Source organism: Salvelinus namaycush, chromosome 16, assembly GCF_016432855.1.
Source record: "Salvelinus namaycush isolate Seneca chromosome 16, SaNama_1.0, whole genome shotgun sequence".
Classification (NCBI taxonomy): Eukaryota; Metazoa; Chordata; class Actinopteri; order Salmoniformes; family Salmonidae; genus Salvelinus; species Salvelinus namaycush.
The window spans coordinates 10,550,461-10,569,925 of record NC_052322.1 but is presented as its reverse complement, the minus strand read 5'-3'; the positions used below and the strand labels follow the sequence as shown (position 1 = coordinate 10,569,925).

Sequence of the window (19,465 nt, the reverse complement as noted above, 5' to 3'; positions counted from 1 at the left end):
TAATTCTCTCGCTCTCCCTCTCCCTCCCGGAGGACCTGAGCCCTGGAACCATGCTTCAGGACTACCTGGTCTGATAACTCCTTGCTGTTCCCAGTTCACCTGGTCGTGCTGCTGCACCAGTTTCAACTGTTTTACCTGCGGCTATGGAACCCTGACCTGTTCACCGGACGTGCTACCTTGTCCCGGACGTGCTACCTTGTCCCAGACCTGCTGTTTTCGACACTCTCTCTCTACCACACCTGCTGTCTCTAACTCTGAATGCTCAGCTATGAAAAGCCAACTGACATTTACTCCTGAGGTGCTGACCTGTTGCACACTCTACAACTACTGTGATTATTATTTGACCCTGCTGGTCATCTATGAACGTTTGAACATCTTGGCCATGTACTGTTATAATCTCAACCCGGTACCGCCAGAAGAGGACTGGCCACCCCCTCATAGCCTGGTTCCTCTCTTGGTTTCTTCCTAGATTCCTGCCTTTCTAGGGAGTTTTTCCTAGCCACCGTGCTTCTACTTTTGCATTGCTTGTTGTTTGTGGTTTTAGGCTGGGTTTATAGCTCTTTGTGACATTGGCTGATGTAAAAAGGGCTGTATAAATACATTTGATTGATAAATTTGATTGATTTGACCTGAATGCCAAGCGTCACATCTTGAGGAAACCTGGCACCATCCCTACGGTGAAGCATGATGGTGGCAGCATCATGCTGTGAGGATGTTTTCCAGCGGCAGGGACTTGAAGACTAGTCAGGATCGAGGCAAAGATTAACGGAGCAAACCTTGATGAAAACCTGCTCCAGAGTGCTCAGGACCTCAGACTCGGGCGTAGATTCACCTAACAGGACAACGACCCTAAGCACACAGACAAGACAACACAGAACTGGCTAAGGGACAAGTCTCTGAATGTCCTTGAGTGGCCCAGCTAGAGCCTGGACTTGAACCCGATCGAACATCTCTGGAGAGACCTGAAAATAGCTGTGCAGCAACGATTCCCATCTAACCTGATAGGATCTGCAGAGAGAAATGGGAGAAACTCCCCAAATACAGGTGTGCCACGCTTGTAACGTCATACCCAAGAAGACTCGAGGCTTTAATTGCTGCCAATGGTGCTTCAACCAAGTACTGAGTAAAGGGTCTGAATACTTATGTAATTTTTAAATATTAGCAGAAATGTCAAAAAAACAGTTTATACTTTGTCATTATGGCGTATTGTGTATAGATTGATTCGGGAAAAAACTATTTAATCAATTTTAGAATAAGGCTGTAATGTAACAATGTGGAAAAAGTCAAGGGGTCTGAATACTTTCCGAATGCACTGTAGTTTTTTGGGTGGGGCTGATTTTTTTGTATATACAAAATCAAACGTCAGTGGCCGTTTGCCTATGGCGGTTCTAGCGTTAACAATGCCCTTTCTTGATAGACTATCTATTCCCTGTCATTACCCAAAGTCTATTGTTATCGACACAGACAATGGGAGACCAATTAAAGTGTCAATGACTATGAATGAAAAGTTGATGGGCCAGGAGGCCTCTGTGAAATAGCGAAGGTTCAATCTCTTTCCTAACTTGACATTAGTCAAAAACTTCTCTGGCAATCCTACTCTAAATGAGAAATAAACTTGAAAAAATCAGCGAGTATGATAAAAATGGGTTTAAATAAGCAGTCGATGATTTGTACTATGTGCTTTCCTTTTCACAACGACATAATCACTTAGCACCCCTTTGTTAAATTCCTTACATGGGTGGACCAAAGCACACAATGGTGTAAGAGGATTCGAGAAACAGTTTTGCATAAATCGAGAGGCCTGGGCTGGTTTTGTTATTAAAGAGAGGAGTGAGAGAGGTGAACGGAGGGATGGTTGCGGTCAGACTGACCTCTGTGACCACGTGCGTTCTTCACCACCACAGGGTAGCCCAGCGGTTCCGCTTCATCAATCATCTTGCGGAAGTTTTCGTGTCCTCCTACGAATAACACAAGACACACACACACGTTACAATTTGTCCAATGATCAAACTCTCTCCATTACAGTCATTTGACTGTGCAAAATGGGGTTTGTTGCTATAGGAACCATGTTCTGACTTGTGAAGCAAGGAATGATTGCCATTGGGTGAGGATTGCTGTGGGTATGTCATTCTGTGTTCAAGGGATATTTCGGTATTTGGGGTAATTTCCTACTTACACAGAGTCAGATGAACTCAGATGAACTCACAAATACCATTTTTATGTCTATGCATGCAGTTCTAAGGAAGTTGAAGGCAGCATATCATTAGCTTACCGCAATTGCTGGAAGTCTATGGGTATCTACTATCCATCTCCTGGGAAATAGACATAACTTCTCCAAATCTGGGTGGTCGGTCATTTATAAAAACGTACAAAGCTATACTCAGTAATCAATATTTTATAAGTTAGTCAATTTTACTGATAATCATCAGAAATTACATTGTATCAACTTCCTCATTTACGGACTACTTTGGGTTCTTTCTGCCTGTGCTCTTTTCCCAGGAGACAGCCAGCTGTTGCGTACTCTAGTAGCTAGCTCACTTGCTTATTGGCAAATCATCCTAATAACATTTGATGAATCATGTCGGACTTTGAGGTAGTAGAAGAAATGTTTTATTCAGAGCCATATTTATTAGAGCCAGAATTTTGGAGGGAGGGGGAATCAGCGGAGTCGGTAGACGAACTAGCAGAAGCGGTGGCGAGACCCTGGTCTGAGGGGGACGGCGGGGCATATCAACCAATGGCAACCAACAAAGAGTGTTTGTGCTGTGCTGAGTGGGACTTGTTACTGCCATCGCGGGCTTGATACTCTACATGACCAAAAGTATGTGGAAACTCTTTCAAATTAGTGGATTTGGCTATTTCAGCCACACCCGTTGCTGGCAGGTGTATACAATCGAGCACACAGCAATGCAATCTCCATAGACAAATTTGTCAGTGGAATGGCCTTACTTAAGAGCTCAGTGACTTTCAACGTGGCACCGTCATTGGATGCCACTTTTCCAACAAGTCAGTTCGTCAAATTTCTGCCCTGCTAGAGCTGCTCCGGTCAACTGTAAGTGCTGTTATTGTGACGTGGAAACGTCTAGAAGCAACAACGGCTCAGCCGCAAAGTGGTAGGCCACACAAGCTCACAGAACGGGAACGGGTATGCTAAAGCGCGTATAAATCGTCTGTCCCTCGGTTGCAACACTCACTACCGAGTTCCAAACTGCCTCTGGAAGCAACGTCAGCACAAGAACTGTTCGTTGGGATCTTCATGAAATGGGTTTCCATGGCCGAGCAGCCTAAGATCACCATGCAAAATGCCAAGCATCAGCCTGAGTGATGGAAACGCGTTCTCTGGAGTGATGAATTACGCTTCATCTGACAGTCCGACGGACGAATCTGGGTTTGGTGGATGCCAGCAGAACGCTACCTGCCCCACTGCATACTGCCAGCTGTAAAGTTTGGAAGAGGAGGAATAATGGTCTGGTACTGTTTTTCATGGTTCGGGCTAGGCCCCTTAGTTCCTGTGAAGGGAAATCTTAATGCTACAGCATACAATGAGATCCCTAGACGATTCTGTGCTTCCAACTTTGTGGCAACAGTTTGGGGAAAGCCCTTTCCTGTTTCAGCATGACAATTCCCCAGTGCAGAAAGTGAGGTCCATACAGAAAAGGTTTGTCGAGATCAGTGTAGAAGAACTTGACTGGCCTACAGAGTCCTGACCTCAACCCCATCGAATACTTTTGAGATGAATTGGAACGTCGACTGCTAGCCAGGCCTAATCGCACAACATCAGTGCCCGACCTCACTAATGCTCTTGGGCTGAATGGAAGAAAGTCCCCGCAGCAATGTTCCAACATCTAGTGGAAAGCCTTTCCCGAAAAGTGGAGGCAAAATGGGGGGACCAACTCCACATTAATGTCCATGATTTTTGAATGAGATGTTCAAAGAGCGGTGTCCACATACTTTTGGTCATGTAGTGTATCTACAGCGAAGAAAGCAGCGCACCCAGAGACTAACAAACCGCAAGGACTTTTATACTTTCATCAATCCTAGATTCTTCTGTCCCAAAAATAAACTGGAAAAAGTAGCCCATACCTGCTGGACCAAATGGACAGCTGTCTTTCGAGTAAGTGACATTACTCTTGCTTGTCCCAGCACACAGTAACAAAATATAAAAGATCTGTTGATAACTTTTGTTTTATAATTTAATTCTGATCAAATTGTTTCCTGTTATTAGATTATTTGGCTCTAGCTACTCACAAATAACAACTTAGTTGTTCTTAGTCAATACAGGCTGGTTGCATATCAACTGGTGTTGGAGTAGGCACTGAAGGGCTATAGACCGGGACCAGAAGAGTCATGCATTCACGTGTTGTTTCTGCCATTCGCCTCAAATATCCCTCGCCCACAGGAGTACATGGGATTCAAGGAGAAGAGGATGTAATGGGCCTGTTGTAATTACACTCCGATGATTTAGCTTCACAGCCAGATATTGCCTAACTAATTTTGTCAAATCACTTTAATAAATGCTGTTTGAACCAGTACAACTTATTTTGTTCCAATTCTGTCAAATCACTGTAATAAATGCCATTTCTACCAGTACCATCTATTTTGTTAATATCTACTATAAGTGATTCATTACAGCATGCCACATGATAGTTGTGTGAATGAAATATAGCTGTCAAGTCAATGTTTCAGTAACATTTGAATACTAAAGGTAAATTGGTAAAAGCCAACAAAACAATGTTTCAGTAACATTTGAATACTAAAGGTAAATTGGTAAAAGCCAACAAAACACAATGTTTCAGTAACATTTGAATACTAAAGGTAAATTGGTAAAAGCCAACAAAACATAGTGTAGACCTATGTAATGACATGACAATCGATGAACCGGGAATTATTTATTTTATACAGCACAATACAGATCACTGCACATCATGTACAATACACAGTATAGACAAGTCATAGCAATAAAAAGTAAAATATACAATAAAATAAACATAGCGCTGCTGTTATGTACAGTGGTAGCCTAAAGTTAATGGATTTTTTTTTCATGCTAAAGATGCAGAGAGATAATGACTAGAGGCTAACAAATGATGTTACAATAAGTGTGTTTGTATTAGGTAGTAGTGCAAGGAGGACCATGTCCATGGATACCAGGGGAGTGTCAGAATAGCCCCAAGTGTACTTGAATCTTGATGTGTGTGCTGCAATTGTCTATCAGCGTAACAGTGTTTTGTTACTTGTCGTGTTTGTTTTTGTGTGGACCCAAGGAAGAATAGCTGCTGCTTCGGCAAAAGCTAACAGAGATACCAATAAACCAGTAATGACCTCCTCCTTGCTGGGTTTTTGCATGGGGTTATGTTGGCAGCCAAACGACAGCCTCTTCCACAGGATTTGGGCTCCAAGTATTAGTCCATGCGTCTCTGCAGGATGCGCTCCATCAGGTCATCCCTGAAACTTTGAGCGGTGGGTTGATATATCAGCCGTGCAATCCACTGTTTTGAGTAGACAACGTTGGATCTTGGAGTTCCTGAAATGAGGCAAGAGAAGACGATAAACCAGTGAATACAATCTAAACACAAGGAAGTCGTCGTACATATAAAAATAACATTTGGGACACTTCTTGGTTTGCTACATTGCAATCAGGCTGGATGCAGTTGATCAGATTAGTGTAGTGATTGACATAGTGTATATCCACTACATATACAAAAGTATGTGGACACCCCTTCAAATTAGTGGGTTCGGCTATTTCAGCCACACCTGTTGCTGAAAGGTGTATAAAATCGAGCACACCGCCATGCAATCTCCATAGACAAACATTGGCAGGAAAATGGCCTTACTGAAGAGCTCAGTGACTTTCAACGTGGAACCGTCATAGGATGGTAGAATTGCTCCAGTCAACTGTAAGTGCTGTTATTGTGAAGTGGAAACGTCTAGGAGCAACCATTGGCTCAGGCGCGAAGTGGTAGGCCATACAAGATCACAGAACAGGACCGCCAAATGCTAAAGCACGTAGTGCGTAAAAATCGTTTGTCCTCAGCTGCAACACTCGCTACAGAGATCCAAACTGCCTCTGGAAGCAACAAGAACTGTTCGTCGGGATCTTCATGAAATGAGTTTATGGCCAAGCAGCCGCACGCACACAAGCCTAAGATCACCACTCGCAATGCCAAGCGCCGGCTGGAGTGGTGTAAAGCTCTCCGCCATTGGACTCTGGAGCAGTGGAAACGCGTTCTCTGAAGTGATGAATCACGCTTCACCATCTGGCAGTCCGACGGATGAATCTGGGTTTGGCGGATGCCAGGAGAACGCTACCTGCACGAATGCATAGTGCCACCTGTAAAGTTTGGAGGAGGAATAATGGTCTGGGGCTGTTTTTCAAGGTTCGGGCTAGGCCACATTTGTTCCAGTGAAGGGATATCTTAAAGCAACAGCATACAAGAACATTCTAGACGATTCTGTTCTAACTTTGTGGCAACCGTTTGGGGAAGGCCCTTTCCTGTTTCAGCATGACAATGGTTTGTCGAGATCGGTGTGGTAGAACTTGATTGCACAGAGCCCTGACCTCAACCCCATCAAACACCTTTGGGATGAATTGGAACACCGACTGCTAGCCGGGCCTAATCGCCCAACATCAGTGCCAGACCTCACTAATGCTCTGTTGGCTGAATGGAAGCAAGTCCCTGCAGCAATGTTCCCACATCTAGCTGAAAGCCTTCCCAGAAGAGTGGAGGCTGTTATTGCAGCAAAGAGGGAACCAACTCCATATTAACACCCATGATTTTGGAATGAGATTTTCGATACTTTTGATCATGTAGTGTAGTCAGGCCACACACTAGAAAAAGGGTGCCTCTGAGCACACTTGAAAGGGAGCACCATCCCCCAGAGAAACCCCCCCACTTTCCCCAAATCAACCAAACTATCCTGGAGGGGCTACCTGTCCTTTTGTTAGACTAGATCTGTCTGGACAGGCCAATGATTGCATTACCATCCCAATATGACAAAATTTGTAAACCAGAAAAATTGTAAACCAGAACATTGATGGCATATTATGGTAAGAGTACTTACCAGCAACTGTTGAGGCTTGTCCTCCATTCTGGTTCTGAATGCGATATTACTCCAGCAGACATGGAGTCCGTTCCTTGTGGACAGTCCACAGCAGGCACGTCATCTATCTCAACTTTAGTGAAAAATAAAGGAAAAGGGTACAGGAAATGTTGGTATTCATAAACAAACGAGAACACACTTGAAGAAAGCCATAATAGCTGTTTTGTTATTGTGGCATGTAACACCATAAAGTCAAGCCAATTTATTTATTTCTAAAGCATGTGGAAATTGTATAATTAGTTGGGGAGTATTTAAATCAATTTGAATAAAGATGAAAACAATAGCACCACACAATTTTTAATAATGAAAGAAGGACATCACATAGTTTTGTGCATTTTAAGTTGTTTTGTTGTACTCAGCTATACTTTGGCTTTGAGAGGAGGGCATTCCATTAAATGTAATGGATGACATGGACAGTTTATCCACAAGAAAATTGACAGGCCTATCACATTTTATCATGAGAACAGCTAGCTCCTACTCAATCAATCAGATACTGTTAGATCATCATCACACTTACCCCATTCTACTTTGTTCTGGCGTGCGTAGAATGCCCACTGATGGGACCACTGTGTCTCAGGAAACGTCTCATCTTATGGCTCGTCAGTTCATCCTCTAAAAAAATGTCAGAGCAAACTAGCTACAACCTTTCTGAGGTCCTTGGTCAGCGTTGTCTATATTCACGGCAACTAGCCATAGTTTCAATCAGTCCGGATTATTCAATGGAAGTTTGTGAAAGATTATAGCCGACCACTTCCTTGGTTTGTTATTGCAAGCTTTTACAGCACACTCACAAACCATTTTCAATATTGGACAAGTGATAGTAGTCCGTTGATGTAACCCAAATCTCAACACACTCTGCTAATTACATGCGCTAGCTAGCTAGCTAGCTGTCAAGCTAACGTAAGCTAGCCAATAGCGTGAAAATACTTCGAGGAGTGTCAACAATATTCAGACATGGCTGCGAGGTAAAACTATAGTTTTGGACTGTTGATGTACTCTTCTTCTGTGGGTTTTACAATTGACGTTCTCTTCTCACACTTTGCCTACTTGATATCTAGCTAGCAAACTTGTTCAAAACTGCCGCTGTCCCGACGTCTCAGCTGGCCAGCTCGCACACAGCCCATCCTTGCGCCCACCGTCACAGCGGATGAATGAAATGCGTAGTTAGGAGAAAATAGTTCCAAAAATAAATAACTATTATTAAAATATTACAATTTCATATATACTTAGAGTACAAAGTACAAATTTCCCTGCTTTTACGAGAAGATGGCTAGTAGATATCCATAGACTTCCAGCAATTGCGCTAAAATAACGATATGCTTGCTACCTTCAACTTCCTTCAACTTGCACGCATACACATAAAAATGGTATCCATGAGTTAGTCTTACTCTCGGTAAGTAGGAAATTATCCAAAATACCGAAGTATCCTTTTAATACTTGGTTGTTCTGCCGTCTCTGACTTTTCATGTGACTATATCTGGTAATACGTCTAATTCAATTGACCAGCAGGACCATTTCTCGAAATCTGCTTAGTTTTGCTGTCTGGGCCTGAACTAATGTGGAATATTGAACACTGCAATTTTTGGGTGCTCTCTGTCTGTGGTATGGCGTTTTGACAGAAGACCAGATGTGAGCTGCCTTCTCCAAAAAGCACACGTCCACACTCTGCTGTGAGACAGAGCTGAAGAGAGCAGCAGCAAATGTCAGACCCGGCTCTACCACGTCACCGGCTGCTGCGGCAGGAGAGCCAGAGGAGGGTAGGGGTAGCAGGGAGGGATTTTTTTTTTATTGTCCAAGTCATGATGGTTGGTGGAGGGGCGCGTTACATAAGCACTCCAGCCTCTCTGTACGGCCTGGTCTGCCTGGCCTCTGTAGTCTGAGGAGTGTTAGATTCTCCCTGTTGCCCTCACCAAAATACACAGCACTAGATTTCTGCAGTGGCAATACATATATTAAAATACAGCTTTGCTATCAGCTTTGGTTTAGTCTTAAAACAAAATAAAAACACAGCGAGTGTGGTTTTGGCGTACAGGCCTGTATTATTCCACATCCTGCTTTGTCCAACGTAGAGAAGTCAGAGATTCTAGGCAAAATGTGACAAATAAAGATTATTAGAGTGTTTGAGAAAGTGGTGATGACAGAGGGGACTGGATGGGATAAATGCTTTTTCTTTTTTGATGCATTCTTAAGATCAACTATATATATATATATATTTTTTAAGTGAAATTACCGAACAAATCTGTGGTATTGCTTATGGTCTAGATTCCAAGCTAATGCACTAATGTTGCTATTTTGTAGAAAGCCCTGGTTGATAATAGCCTAGATAACTACCTAGTAAAATGACGAAGAAACAATTTAATTCACCCTCCATAACCCCATAATGCCAGCCCATAGCCAAATGTTTAGCTAGCTAGCTAATGTTAGCATATTTGCTAGCTACATGGCCGTGTGAAGAGGGGTGCTGAGACATTTGGGGGCTAATAAAGGTCCAGTGGACTACTTTTTTGAAAACAATATTTTTTCACAAAAATATGTTTTTCTTTCATTTATAATGATTGTCAGGGGGTGCTATAGCACCCTCAGCACCACTACTTCATGTGGCTATGGCTAGCTAGCTAAGGACACTGCACTAACTCGGTAGCTAACATGTCAATACAGTGGTTAGCTAGCTTGGAGGAAGTATTTAGTATTGTGCGCATTGTGTCTGTGCACCTAGCTAACTACCATCCCATAGCCTACATTGCATATGAAGTGTGGCTGGTTCACCATGGATGTATGGAGAAAAAGCCCTCTTTTCTCATTTAATTTTTTTGGCTACCCCAAGTGGGGGTTTGTGCTCTCTGATTGGATCAAAGTCAAGTTTTTGGCCACTGACGAGCCTTGCTAGGTTCGTCGCTACCGGGTCGGCCCACAGCAGGTACCGCTTTTGTTCAAGCAAGAGAAGGAACGGCCTCCCACTGTGATAAGTACTTTTCTGCAGTCTATCAGCAGTGAGATTCTCGGTGTGTTTCATGCTTTACCCACTCGACCAGACTCCGGTCTCTTGGGTGACTTTTTAAGTTAATCCTGGTTGTAGAACTTTGTAAGGACACTCTCAGACCAACTCAAGTGCATTCAAAAGCATGATTGGCATATATCCAATACAAGAATACACCGAACTTATTATCACTGCCCTTAATACACTGGATTTTCTAAGCTCAGGAATCAGGAATAATATGACCAAGCTTAGGAGCTCACCGTAGGAGAAGGTGTCAGGGAGTGGGACCCCATGGCCGGCTAGCTCCTGGAAGGTCCAGAACTTGTTGACGCAGTTGAGGATGGCCTGGGGCCGGTTGACCAGCCGGCAGCCCATCTTTTCCAGGTGGCGTAGCACCGTGATGTCACTGTCTGACTGCACCCAGGGGGTGGGAACTCGCACCACCGCCACCTGAGGGTAGGATGTCACCACCTCCTGCTCGACCCGCAGACCTGGGGAGGGAATGAGAGAGAGTGAGAGGGGAGAGAGAGACAAAATTGTTTTTTAGCGGGAAATATTCCGAATGTCACATTTCCCATACCATAAAGATTAAATTAAATGCAGTCTCAAATTGCCGCCTGTCCCTTTTTATTAGCCGGGCAACGGCACACTTTTCATCAAATAAAAGCCTGTTTCAAATAAATAAGGTTTAATAATGTTTTATTTGTTACATTAAATAATTCAGTAATGACTTAAAAATATGAAAATCATCTGTTTTTATCGTCAGTAAGAACTGCTAGCCATTAGCTGCTAACAGCTGAGAACGGCTAGCTAACTTGCAAGCACAAAAACAGTCAACAACTTCGGAAGTACAGAACCCTAGAAATCAGCTGATCGCCCTTTTGTGGTCATTTTAACAATGTTTACATATCTTACATTACTCATCTCATATGTATATACTGTATTCTATACTATCTACTGTATCTTAGTCTATGCCGCTCTGACATTGCTCATCCATATATTTATATATTCTGAATTCCATTCCTTTACTTAGATTAGTGTGTATTAGGGATTAGGGATTTGTTACGTATTACTTAGATATTGCTGCACTGTCGGAACTAGAATCACAAGCATTTCCCTACACCCGCAATAACATCTGCTAAACACCTTGTACGTGACAAATAAAATTTGATTTGAAGTAAGAATTGACAAAAATGTACAGTCAAAGAGGAGAATAATTATGGTCAAGAAAAGTTAGTTATTTTTTAATAGAGGCATACTAATACAAAAGAAACATGACAGCGTGTAAATGATAACACATTAGTGCAGGAAATGAAGAAATTGATTAAAATGCTGGAAGTGAAGGCTGGAATTAAACAATTAACTATGCAAATTAGTAAAAACTGTGCACATTAAAGAAATAGATGCCTGGCTCAAATAGAAGCCTGTCTCTCATAAGCGCCTGTTGTGTTCAATGATTTAAGTAAATAAACGCCCAGGCTATTAATTTAAGTTTTACGGTAGTTTCATATAGACATTATTGGATATTATTGATTAATCATATGAACACAGGCTACACTTTTACTAATGTCAAGAGAACACATTTCATTGATAACATTTTACAGAGCAACTCTGGTAGCTACAGTGGCTTGCATGTATCACACAACAACCAGACAACCTAAAAGTAGCATCCGTTTAGAATGTTCATGCCACCAGTCCCTCCCATGTCACATTAGTGTTAAGTTCATGTTTTAAGTATCCCTATATTTCTGTTATTACGGGGCTATCACTCAGTCAAGAGTGCACATGCGCAGGAAGTCTTGTCGTTGTTGGACCTAGCCTGGAGTGTAATGGCTACCTTGTAGTGTGTTCATATAGTAGAGTAAACTTTGTTAAACTGGAACCTTGTCGTTGTGTCATTTCGAGTTAACATTGGTAGCAGAGGATGGCTTCTAACTACAACGTGCCACCTCGCTTCGACGAGAATAGGTCGTACGAAAGTTGGAAAAATGAACTGGGAATCTGGACACGCGTTACTAATCTGGACGCGAAAAAGCAAGCACTTGCGGTGGTATTATCGCTCGAGGGAAGAGCGAGAGATACAGCACTGGAAATATCCGTTGAGGATTTGAACAAGGATGACGGTATGGGAACTTTGATCACAGCACTGGATTCTGTATTTCTCAAAGAAGAGAAAGACCGTGCCTACGAGGCATATTCAAACTTTGACAGTGTTACGAGAGATATTTCGGTTGCAATGGCAGACTACATCATTGATTTCGAACAGAGGTACAATAGAATGCGCAAGTACGACATGGTTCTCCCAGATGCAGTGTTAGGGTTCAAGTTGCTAGACACTGCTTGTCTAGATGTTAGGGAGAAACAGTTGGCTTTGACTGCTTGTACTGTGCTGACTTTTGCATCTATGAAGTCGGCACTAAAAAGAATATTTGGTGAGAAGACGTCTGTCGCGCCAATAACAGATGGAATGCAAGTGAGTGATGCAGCATATTACACCGAGCAGCACAGAAAAGGCGCCAACAAGTCACATTCTCAAGACAACCAGAAGAGGGCGCCATTTCCCGGCACAAATCCACTGGACAAATATGGAAGGAGATCGAAATGTGCAATTTGTCAAAGCACTTACCATTGGGTTAAAGACTGTCCTCATGAAAATGAACAAGTTAAACTAACAGAGGAAAATGTAAACACAGAGATAGAGCAGTGTAACATTACACTGTTTTCAAATGAATCTGCTTCTGATACTGAGATTTTTATAGTTGAATCCTTAGGATCTGCTGTGATTGATACTGCATGTACACAGACAGTGTGTGGTGCAAAATGGCTTGATAGCTATGTCAGTGAACTAAATATGAAAGAAGTACAAAATATGATTGACACACCAAGCAACAGAGCTTTCAAATTTGGAGACGGGAGAATTGTCCATTCTACCAAGAGAGTTAAGATACCAGCAAAAATTGGTCAGACTAAGTGTCACATTGAAACAGAGGTGGTCCCTACAGATATCCCCTTACTATTAAGCAAAGCTTCCCTCAAGAAGGCAGAGGCTGTACTAGACATAAAAAATGACAAGGCAGTGATGTTTAAACAACCAGTGACTCTTGAACTTACTACCTCAGGCCACTATTGTGTAAACATTTTAGACAAAGACATCACACAGAGTCCATGCAAAAATGAGATTCTGACTGACACAGAGCACATGAAGATTCTGACAGTCACAGAGAACATGAGCACTAAAGAAAAACACAAAGTATTGTTAAAGCTTTACAAACAGTTTGGACATGATACAGTTAACAGACATCAGAAGTTACTCAGCAGTTCAGGGAATAATGATGATGAGAAGTACGAAACTGGAAACAAAGTGTACTACAAACGAGTTGACTGTCAAGAGTGGAAAGGACCGGGAGTAGTCATTGGTCAAGATGGTGTGGTGATATTGGTGAGGCACGGAGGCATGATTGTCAGGGTGCATCACTCAAGATTGCGGAAAGTAAATGATCAACAAGATAGAGGGGCTGTTGCTGAGAATCAGTCTCCTAATGAAAATGACAAAAAGGACACAGTAACAGACACAAACCTACCAGATGTCGCATCCGATGATATGGACACCGAAACTAACACAGGAAATGGAGCAGAGACCTTCAACCATGCCACAGGTAATACTGTTGAGCGTTCAAATGAGGAAAACATTCAACAGCCACATGTGTTAAGAGAACATGGTTGTTCCAATCTGAAAACTGGACAAACTGTTAAATACACGGACAGAGAAAGTGGTATTCCACATACAGCAACCGTCATTGGACGAGCAGGAAAAGTAAAACACAAGAACTGGTACAACTTGCAGTACTCTGAACCAGCTACACTTTCTGGTACAACAGGGTCAGCTGACCTGCCACTTGTAGATAATATCAGAATTGAACCAATGGAAAATCGAGAAAAACAGAATGACATTCAAAATGATGATGTACTTGAAACAAAGGACGTGTCATTTGACTCAGCTAAGCTAGATGAGCTCAGTAATTGGAGGAAAAATGGAGTGTTTGAGGAAGTCAAAGACATTGGCCAAAAGTGCGTCTCAACAAGGTGGGTGTGTACCCTTAAAGAATCCTTAACTGGAATAGTGCCCAAAGCACGTCTAGTGGCTAGAGGTTTTGAGGAGCTGGCTGCTAAAGAATTCCCAAAAGACTCACCGACATGCGCCTCAGAGTCACTCAGATTGCTGATGTCAGTGATCTGCCAGAAAAAATGGAAACTTAATTCCATAGACATCAAATCTGGATTTTTGCAGGGAACAGAGCTGTCAAGGGACATTCACATCCGACCTCCGCCCGAAGCTAAAAGTGAAGGAACACTGTGGGGGAAAAAAAAGTGTGTGTATGGACTGGCAGATGGATCACTCTACTGGTACAACAAAGTCAAGGCAACAATGCTGAATACAGGTGGAAAAATGTCACAAGTGGATCCTGCAGTCTTCTATTGGCTTGATCAAGACTGCAATGTGACTGGAGTACTTGCCTGTCATGTTGATGACTTTATCTGGGGTGGCTCACAGACCTTTGATTCAACTGTGATTCCACACCTCAAAGCTGTTTTCTAGGTTGGCCGTGAGGAGCATGATCATTTTTGTTATGTTGGCATAGAGTTTATTACAGTTGATGGAAAAATACTGATGCAACAGGAGAGCTATATCAAGAATCTTCAACCTATCCACATGGATTCTTCAAGAGCCGTACAAAGGAATTCCCCTCTGTGGAATTGAAGCTGGTCAATTGAGGTCAAAGATGGGACAAATTTTATGGGCTGCGAGACAGAGTAGACCTGGTTTGATGGTTGCAACTTGGCATCTAACACAAAACACGCCACTGTACAAACCATTCATGAGGCAAACAAAGTTGTTCGTAAACTGAAATCACAACAAGTGACTTTAAAGTTTCAGCATGTTGGAAAAGATGACTCTTTGAAACTAGTTGTCTTCCGTGATGCTTCGCTAGGTTATCACTGGTGGGACAAAACGGCACTTCCTACCTGTAGTTTGTGTCACTGACAACTACTCATTAGTTGATGCTGTGAAGTCAACCAAGTCTGTCACAGAGAAAAGACTTTGAGATTAGCAGCATCAAGGAACTTATTCAAGCACAGAGAATCCAGCGGATTCTGTGGTAGACCACAAAGGAACAGCTTGCTGACTGTCTGACTAAAAAAGGAGCATCCGGTCTTGTGCTCCTACAGGCTCTCGCTCCTACAGGCTCTCAGTAATGGAAAGTGGCAGCTTGAGTAATACAAATAAGAACTGTCACACAACCCATTTGTAATGGGGATCTTGAATAATACTTGGACATTTAACTATGTTGTTGATGTTTTATTTGTCTTTAAAGAAAAGGGGGAGATTGTTAAGTTCATGTTTTAAGTATCCCTATATTTCTGTTATTACGGGGCTATCACTCAGTCAAGAGTGCGCATGCGCAGGAAGGCTGGTGGTTGTTGGACCTAGCCTGGAGTGTAATGGCTACCTTGTAGTGTGTTCATATAGTAGAGTAAACTTTGTTAAACTGGAACCTTGTCGTTGTGTCATTTCGAGTTAACAATTAGCATCCCACAAACAAACCCAGAATTTTGTTCCCACAGCCACAACACGTAGGCCTAGACTAGTTGTGAGTGGATCCTGCTGTGTTTGTATACGCACTACGCAGGTCCAGTCATTATCGAGCTGCTCTGGATGTGTGAGCTCTGAGCTAGCCCTGTGTAGCAGAGGTGTGGGTCCAGGCAGGGTAGCCTAGTGGTGTTAGTGCTTCATTTGACTGGGTCTGGCCCGTGTCGCTCACTCACATCACACCCTGCTCACATCCACATGCTCCCTGTGGCACTGCCAATTTCTCTGGCCTCAAGGCCAAGAGTCATCGCACCCAGAGGAGCACAGATCCCCAGCAGTATACTTAATACAGCTTATAGTCCAGTGCTTTCTCCCAATATAGGAAGGTATAAGCACATTCATTGTACCTTTATTTCAACAGGGAGTCCCATTGAGACAAATGTCTATTTTAAAAAGGGAGCCCTGCATTTTACACATTAGAATACAAGAAACAGTTAAAATACACACAAACCTAAAATACAATCATAGATACCATCTACATCTCTCAGCTACCAGGTCTATAATCAATATCTTAAAATGCCTGAGCGGCACCAGAACACCCAATTTCAACCCTGCAAACGTGTTTTGTAACTCATGTAGCCAGTCTTAAGCCTGGGAGATTGACTGAACCTAAATACACATAAGAGCTTTCTACAATCATACACGCAAGAGGTGCTACCAGCACCTATTCTCTGATAGTTCTTACACCAAATTTGTTTAAAGTATACAAGAGATTGGCTATAAATAGCTATCTATAGATTGCATACATATGTGTATTTATGTTGACATAGTTTGCGTGTTTGAACGTTATGCTCAAGGTTACATTCTCACTGTGAGATTTTAACTGGCAACTAACATGGCCGATTAATTAGGGCCGATTTCAAGTGTTCATAACAAATCAGTAATCTGCATTTTTGGATGCCGATTACATTGCATTCCATGAGGAAACTGCATGGCAGGCTGACCACCTGTTACGCGAGTGCAGCAAGGAGCCAAGGTAAGTTGCTAGCTAGCATTAAACTTGTCTTATAAAAATTAATGACCAAAGGCTCGTATTTCTGTGTTTATTATATTATAATCAAGTCTATGATTTGATATTTGATAGAGCAGTCTGACTGAGCGGTGGTAGGCGGCAGCAGGCTCGTAAGCATTCATTCAAACTTTACTGCGTTTGCCAGCAGCTCTTAGCAATGCTTGATTCACACGCCGTTTATGACTTCAAGCCTATCAACTCCTGAGATTAGGCTGGCAATACTAAAGTGCCTATTAGAACATCCAATAGTCAAAGGTATATGAAATACAAATGGTATAGAGAGAAATAGTCGACACGTCACAATTCCTATAATAACTACAACCTAAAACTTCTTAACTGGGAATATTGAAAAACTGGGAATATCGAAACACCAGCTTTCATATGTTCTGAGCAAGGAACTTAAACGTTAGCTTTTTTACATGGCACATATTGCACTTTTACTTTCTTCTCCAACACTTTGTTTTTGCATTATTTAAACCAAATTGAACATGTTTCATTATTTATTTGAGACTAAATTGATTTTATTTCTGTATTATATTAAGATAAAATAAGTGTTCATTGTTCATTCAGTATTGTTGTAATTGTCATTATTACAAATATATAATAAAAAATAAAAAAATAAAAAAACGGCCGATTAACCAGTATCGGCTTTTTTTGGTCCTCCAATAATCGGTATCGGCATTGAAATATCATAATTGGTCGACCTCTACAACTAACAGTACATATAGGCCTACTACCAGCCATTTTAATTCCGTAAGAACGACAATAAGGAGACATGCACAGAAATGTTAGCAACAGCACAACATGGTGGAATAGAAAGAAAATAAAAAAAGGGGGCAGCATTCGATGAAGGGATGAAAAGGAGAGGTGCTGTGCAGCAAGGTTTGCAGTAGGTGCTTTGGCCCAGCAGCTCAGCAGGAGAGACAGATGGGGTGATGATGGGACGTGAGGAGAAGCAGGGGCAGGAGAGGAGGGAAAAGAGGGGCTTGTCACTGACGCTGCACTATTTGCTCCACCGTGACCTGCTTTTCAGCCATTTTAAGATCTCCGCTCACTAAAGAGACAGCGTCAACGCTGGATTGACAGAGGTCACAGTGTCTGAGGCACACAAACAAAGAATAGGTGACAGGCTTCAAATACTGGCTCCTGATGCTTGAGAAGTCACAGAGAGAAGGAAGGAGATGGGCCCATTTTTGGTTCAAACGATGGTCAGAGATAAATGCAGCAGGACAATAGAAAAGGATGGAGATGTATGCATAAAGAACTGCAGGGGAGGTGGGGAGAAGTGTGTGTATGTGGCAGGGGATGAGTCAGAAGTGGAAAGCATTTGTTTAGGAATAACCCTGCCTGTACCCCCCTCCTCTCACTCTCAGTATTCAATTGGGGAATTCACTCACTGCATGCACCCTCCCCCCATTCATACTGGTTTGATTGTGCAGCTGTTGAGCGAGCCATGCTACACTGAAGTTTCAAAGGACACTGGCCAAGACAGTATTCGGTGTCCACATCACTTGTGTCGGTTTCCAAGGCAACTACACAGATCACATGGAAAACCCTGATGAATCTGTTCGCATCCAGTGTGCTCATAGTACTGTCAGACAGCCACATGATCATTTCGAAAACGTTTACAAAATGTTCTTATAACCCTCTATTCCCTTTGGCAGAAGGACCATCCGGGCATATAGTGTTTCTAATTTCTAGTGACAAACTGACGTTTACGGCCATCTAATCTACCAGTCATCTTTCCGTGTGCAGAGCCTTCCGTCCCCACGGGCGTTGAACTGTGTGTTATTTTCGTTGTGTCTGACAGGGCTGACTGGCTCCATAACTGCTGAGTGGGGGGCTCCCATCCCGCTCTGGCATTCTGTGCATTCCGCCATGACGTCACAATACGGCTGGGCTGACATGCCAACGCTCAACGAGCCTTGCCAGCCCTGGCCACAGCCCTGGCATGGGCCAGGCGGGCAACACTTCCTCTGGGGAAAGGGTGGGTGACTGGCTGGCTGGACACTGATCTGTCTAGTCTAGCGACAATACAGCCACGTAGCTGACACAAACACACACACACACACACATTAAACTGTGATTTTCAGCTGTTGTCAGATGGTGTGGGCTTTTGCAATGTTTATGTGAGAAATTACCATGCATTGGTGCATTCCAAATGTGTAGGGACTGGGCCTATTAAGCAATTGTATACAATCATTTAGAGAATAACCTATTGATTTATTCCTTGCAAGAACTACAATATGTGATTCGCTCATCTACAATAATAATAAATCTCTCAGTTGATGTTCTTTATCGCAATATGTGCTATAGGAGGTTATTTATTGTACTTCAGGTCTATTTAGCTGAAAACGCCCTCAATCACACACTGTGATTAGGCTGCTACTGAATGTGCTGCTGCTGGCCCTGTCAGCAAGGATCAAGCTGGACCAAAGGAAGTGTGCAGAACTGTTTTGCTCGCAAGGGGAGGGGTATGGATGTGGGTACGCAGAACCATGACCCTCTGCGACCCCTCATGATGAGTTCTGTTTTTTTGTGGCCCCTATCCCCATCAAAATTGCCCATCCCTGCTGTAACCCAACCAATACCACACCAATGCATCAGCTGATGGCGTACAGTGTGTGTCATTTAATTTCATGGGCCAGGTTTCAATCCTAACTGGTTGGTATTGACAACAGCGCCTCATGTGTTCTTAGGCAGGATTTGATGTGACATTAAGATGTGT

General features: G+C 42.7%; 1 protein-coding gene across 3 annotated transcripts in view; it reads right to left on the bottom strand.

Moving 5' to 3' along the window:
- The window catches only part of LOC120060966 (beta-citrylglutamate synthase B-like), a 39,668-nt gene that overhangs the window by 12,401 nt on the left and 7,802 nt on the right, over positions 1-19,465 (bottom strand). Inside the window, exons 1-4 of one of the 3 annotated variants that reach the window (XR_005478291.1) lie at positions 10,336-10,445; positions 7,616-7,710; positions 7,060-7,171; positions 4,875-5,521 (exon numbers count right to left, since the gene is read on the bottom strand). Coding sequence is in view for 1 of the 3 variants with exons in the window: in XM_039010418.1 (XP_038866346.1) it covers positions 1,872-1,958; positions 10,336-10,566 (318 nt within the window). In the remaining 2 variants the exon portion in view is untranslated. Of the gene's footprint in view, positions 1-1,871; positions 1,959-4,874; positions 5,522-7,059; positions 7,711-10,335; positions 10,567-19,465 lie in introns of those variants that run through there. The other 2 variants (XR_005478290.1, XM_039010418.1) reach the window with 2 other exon arrangements.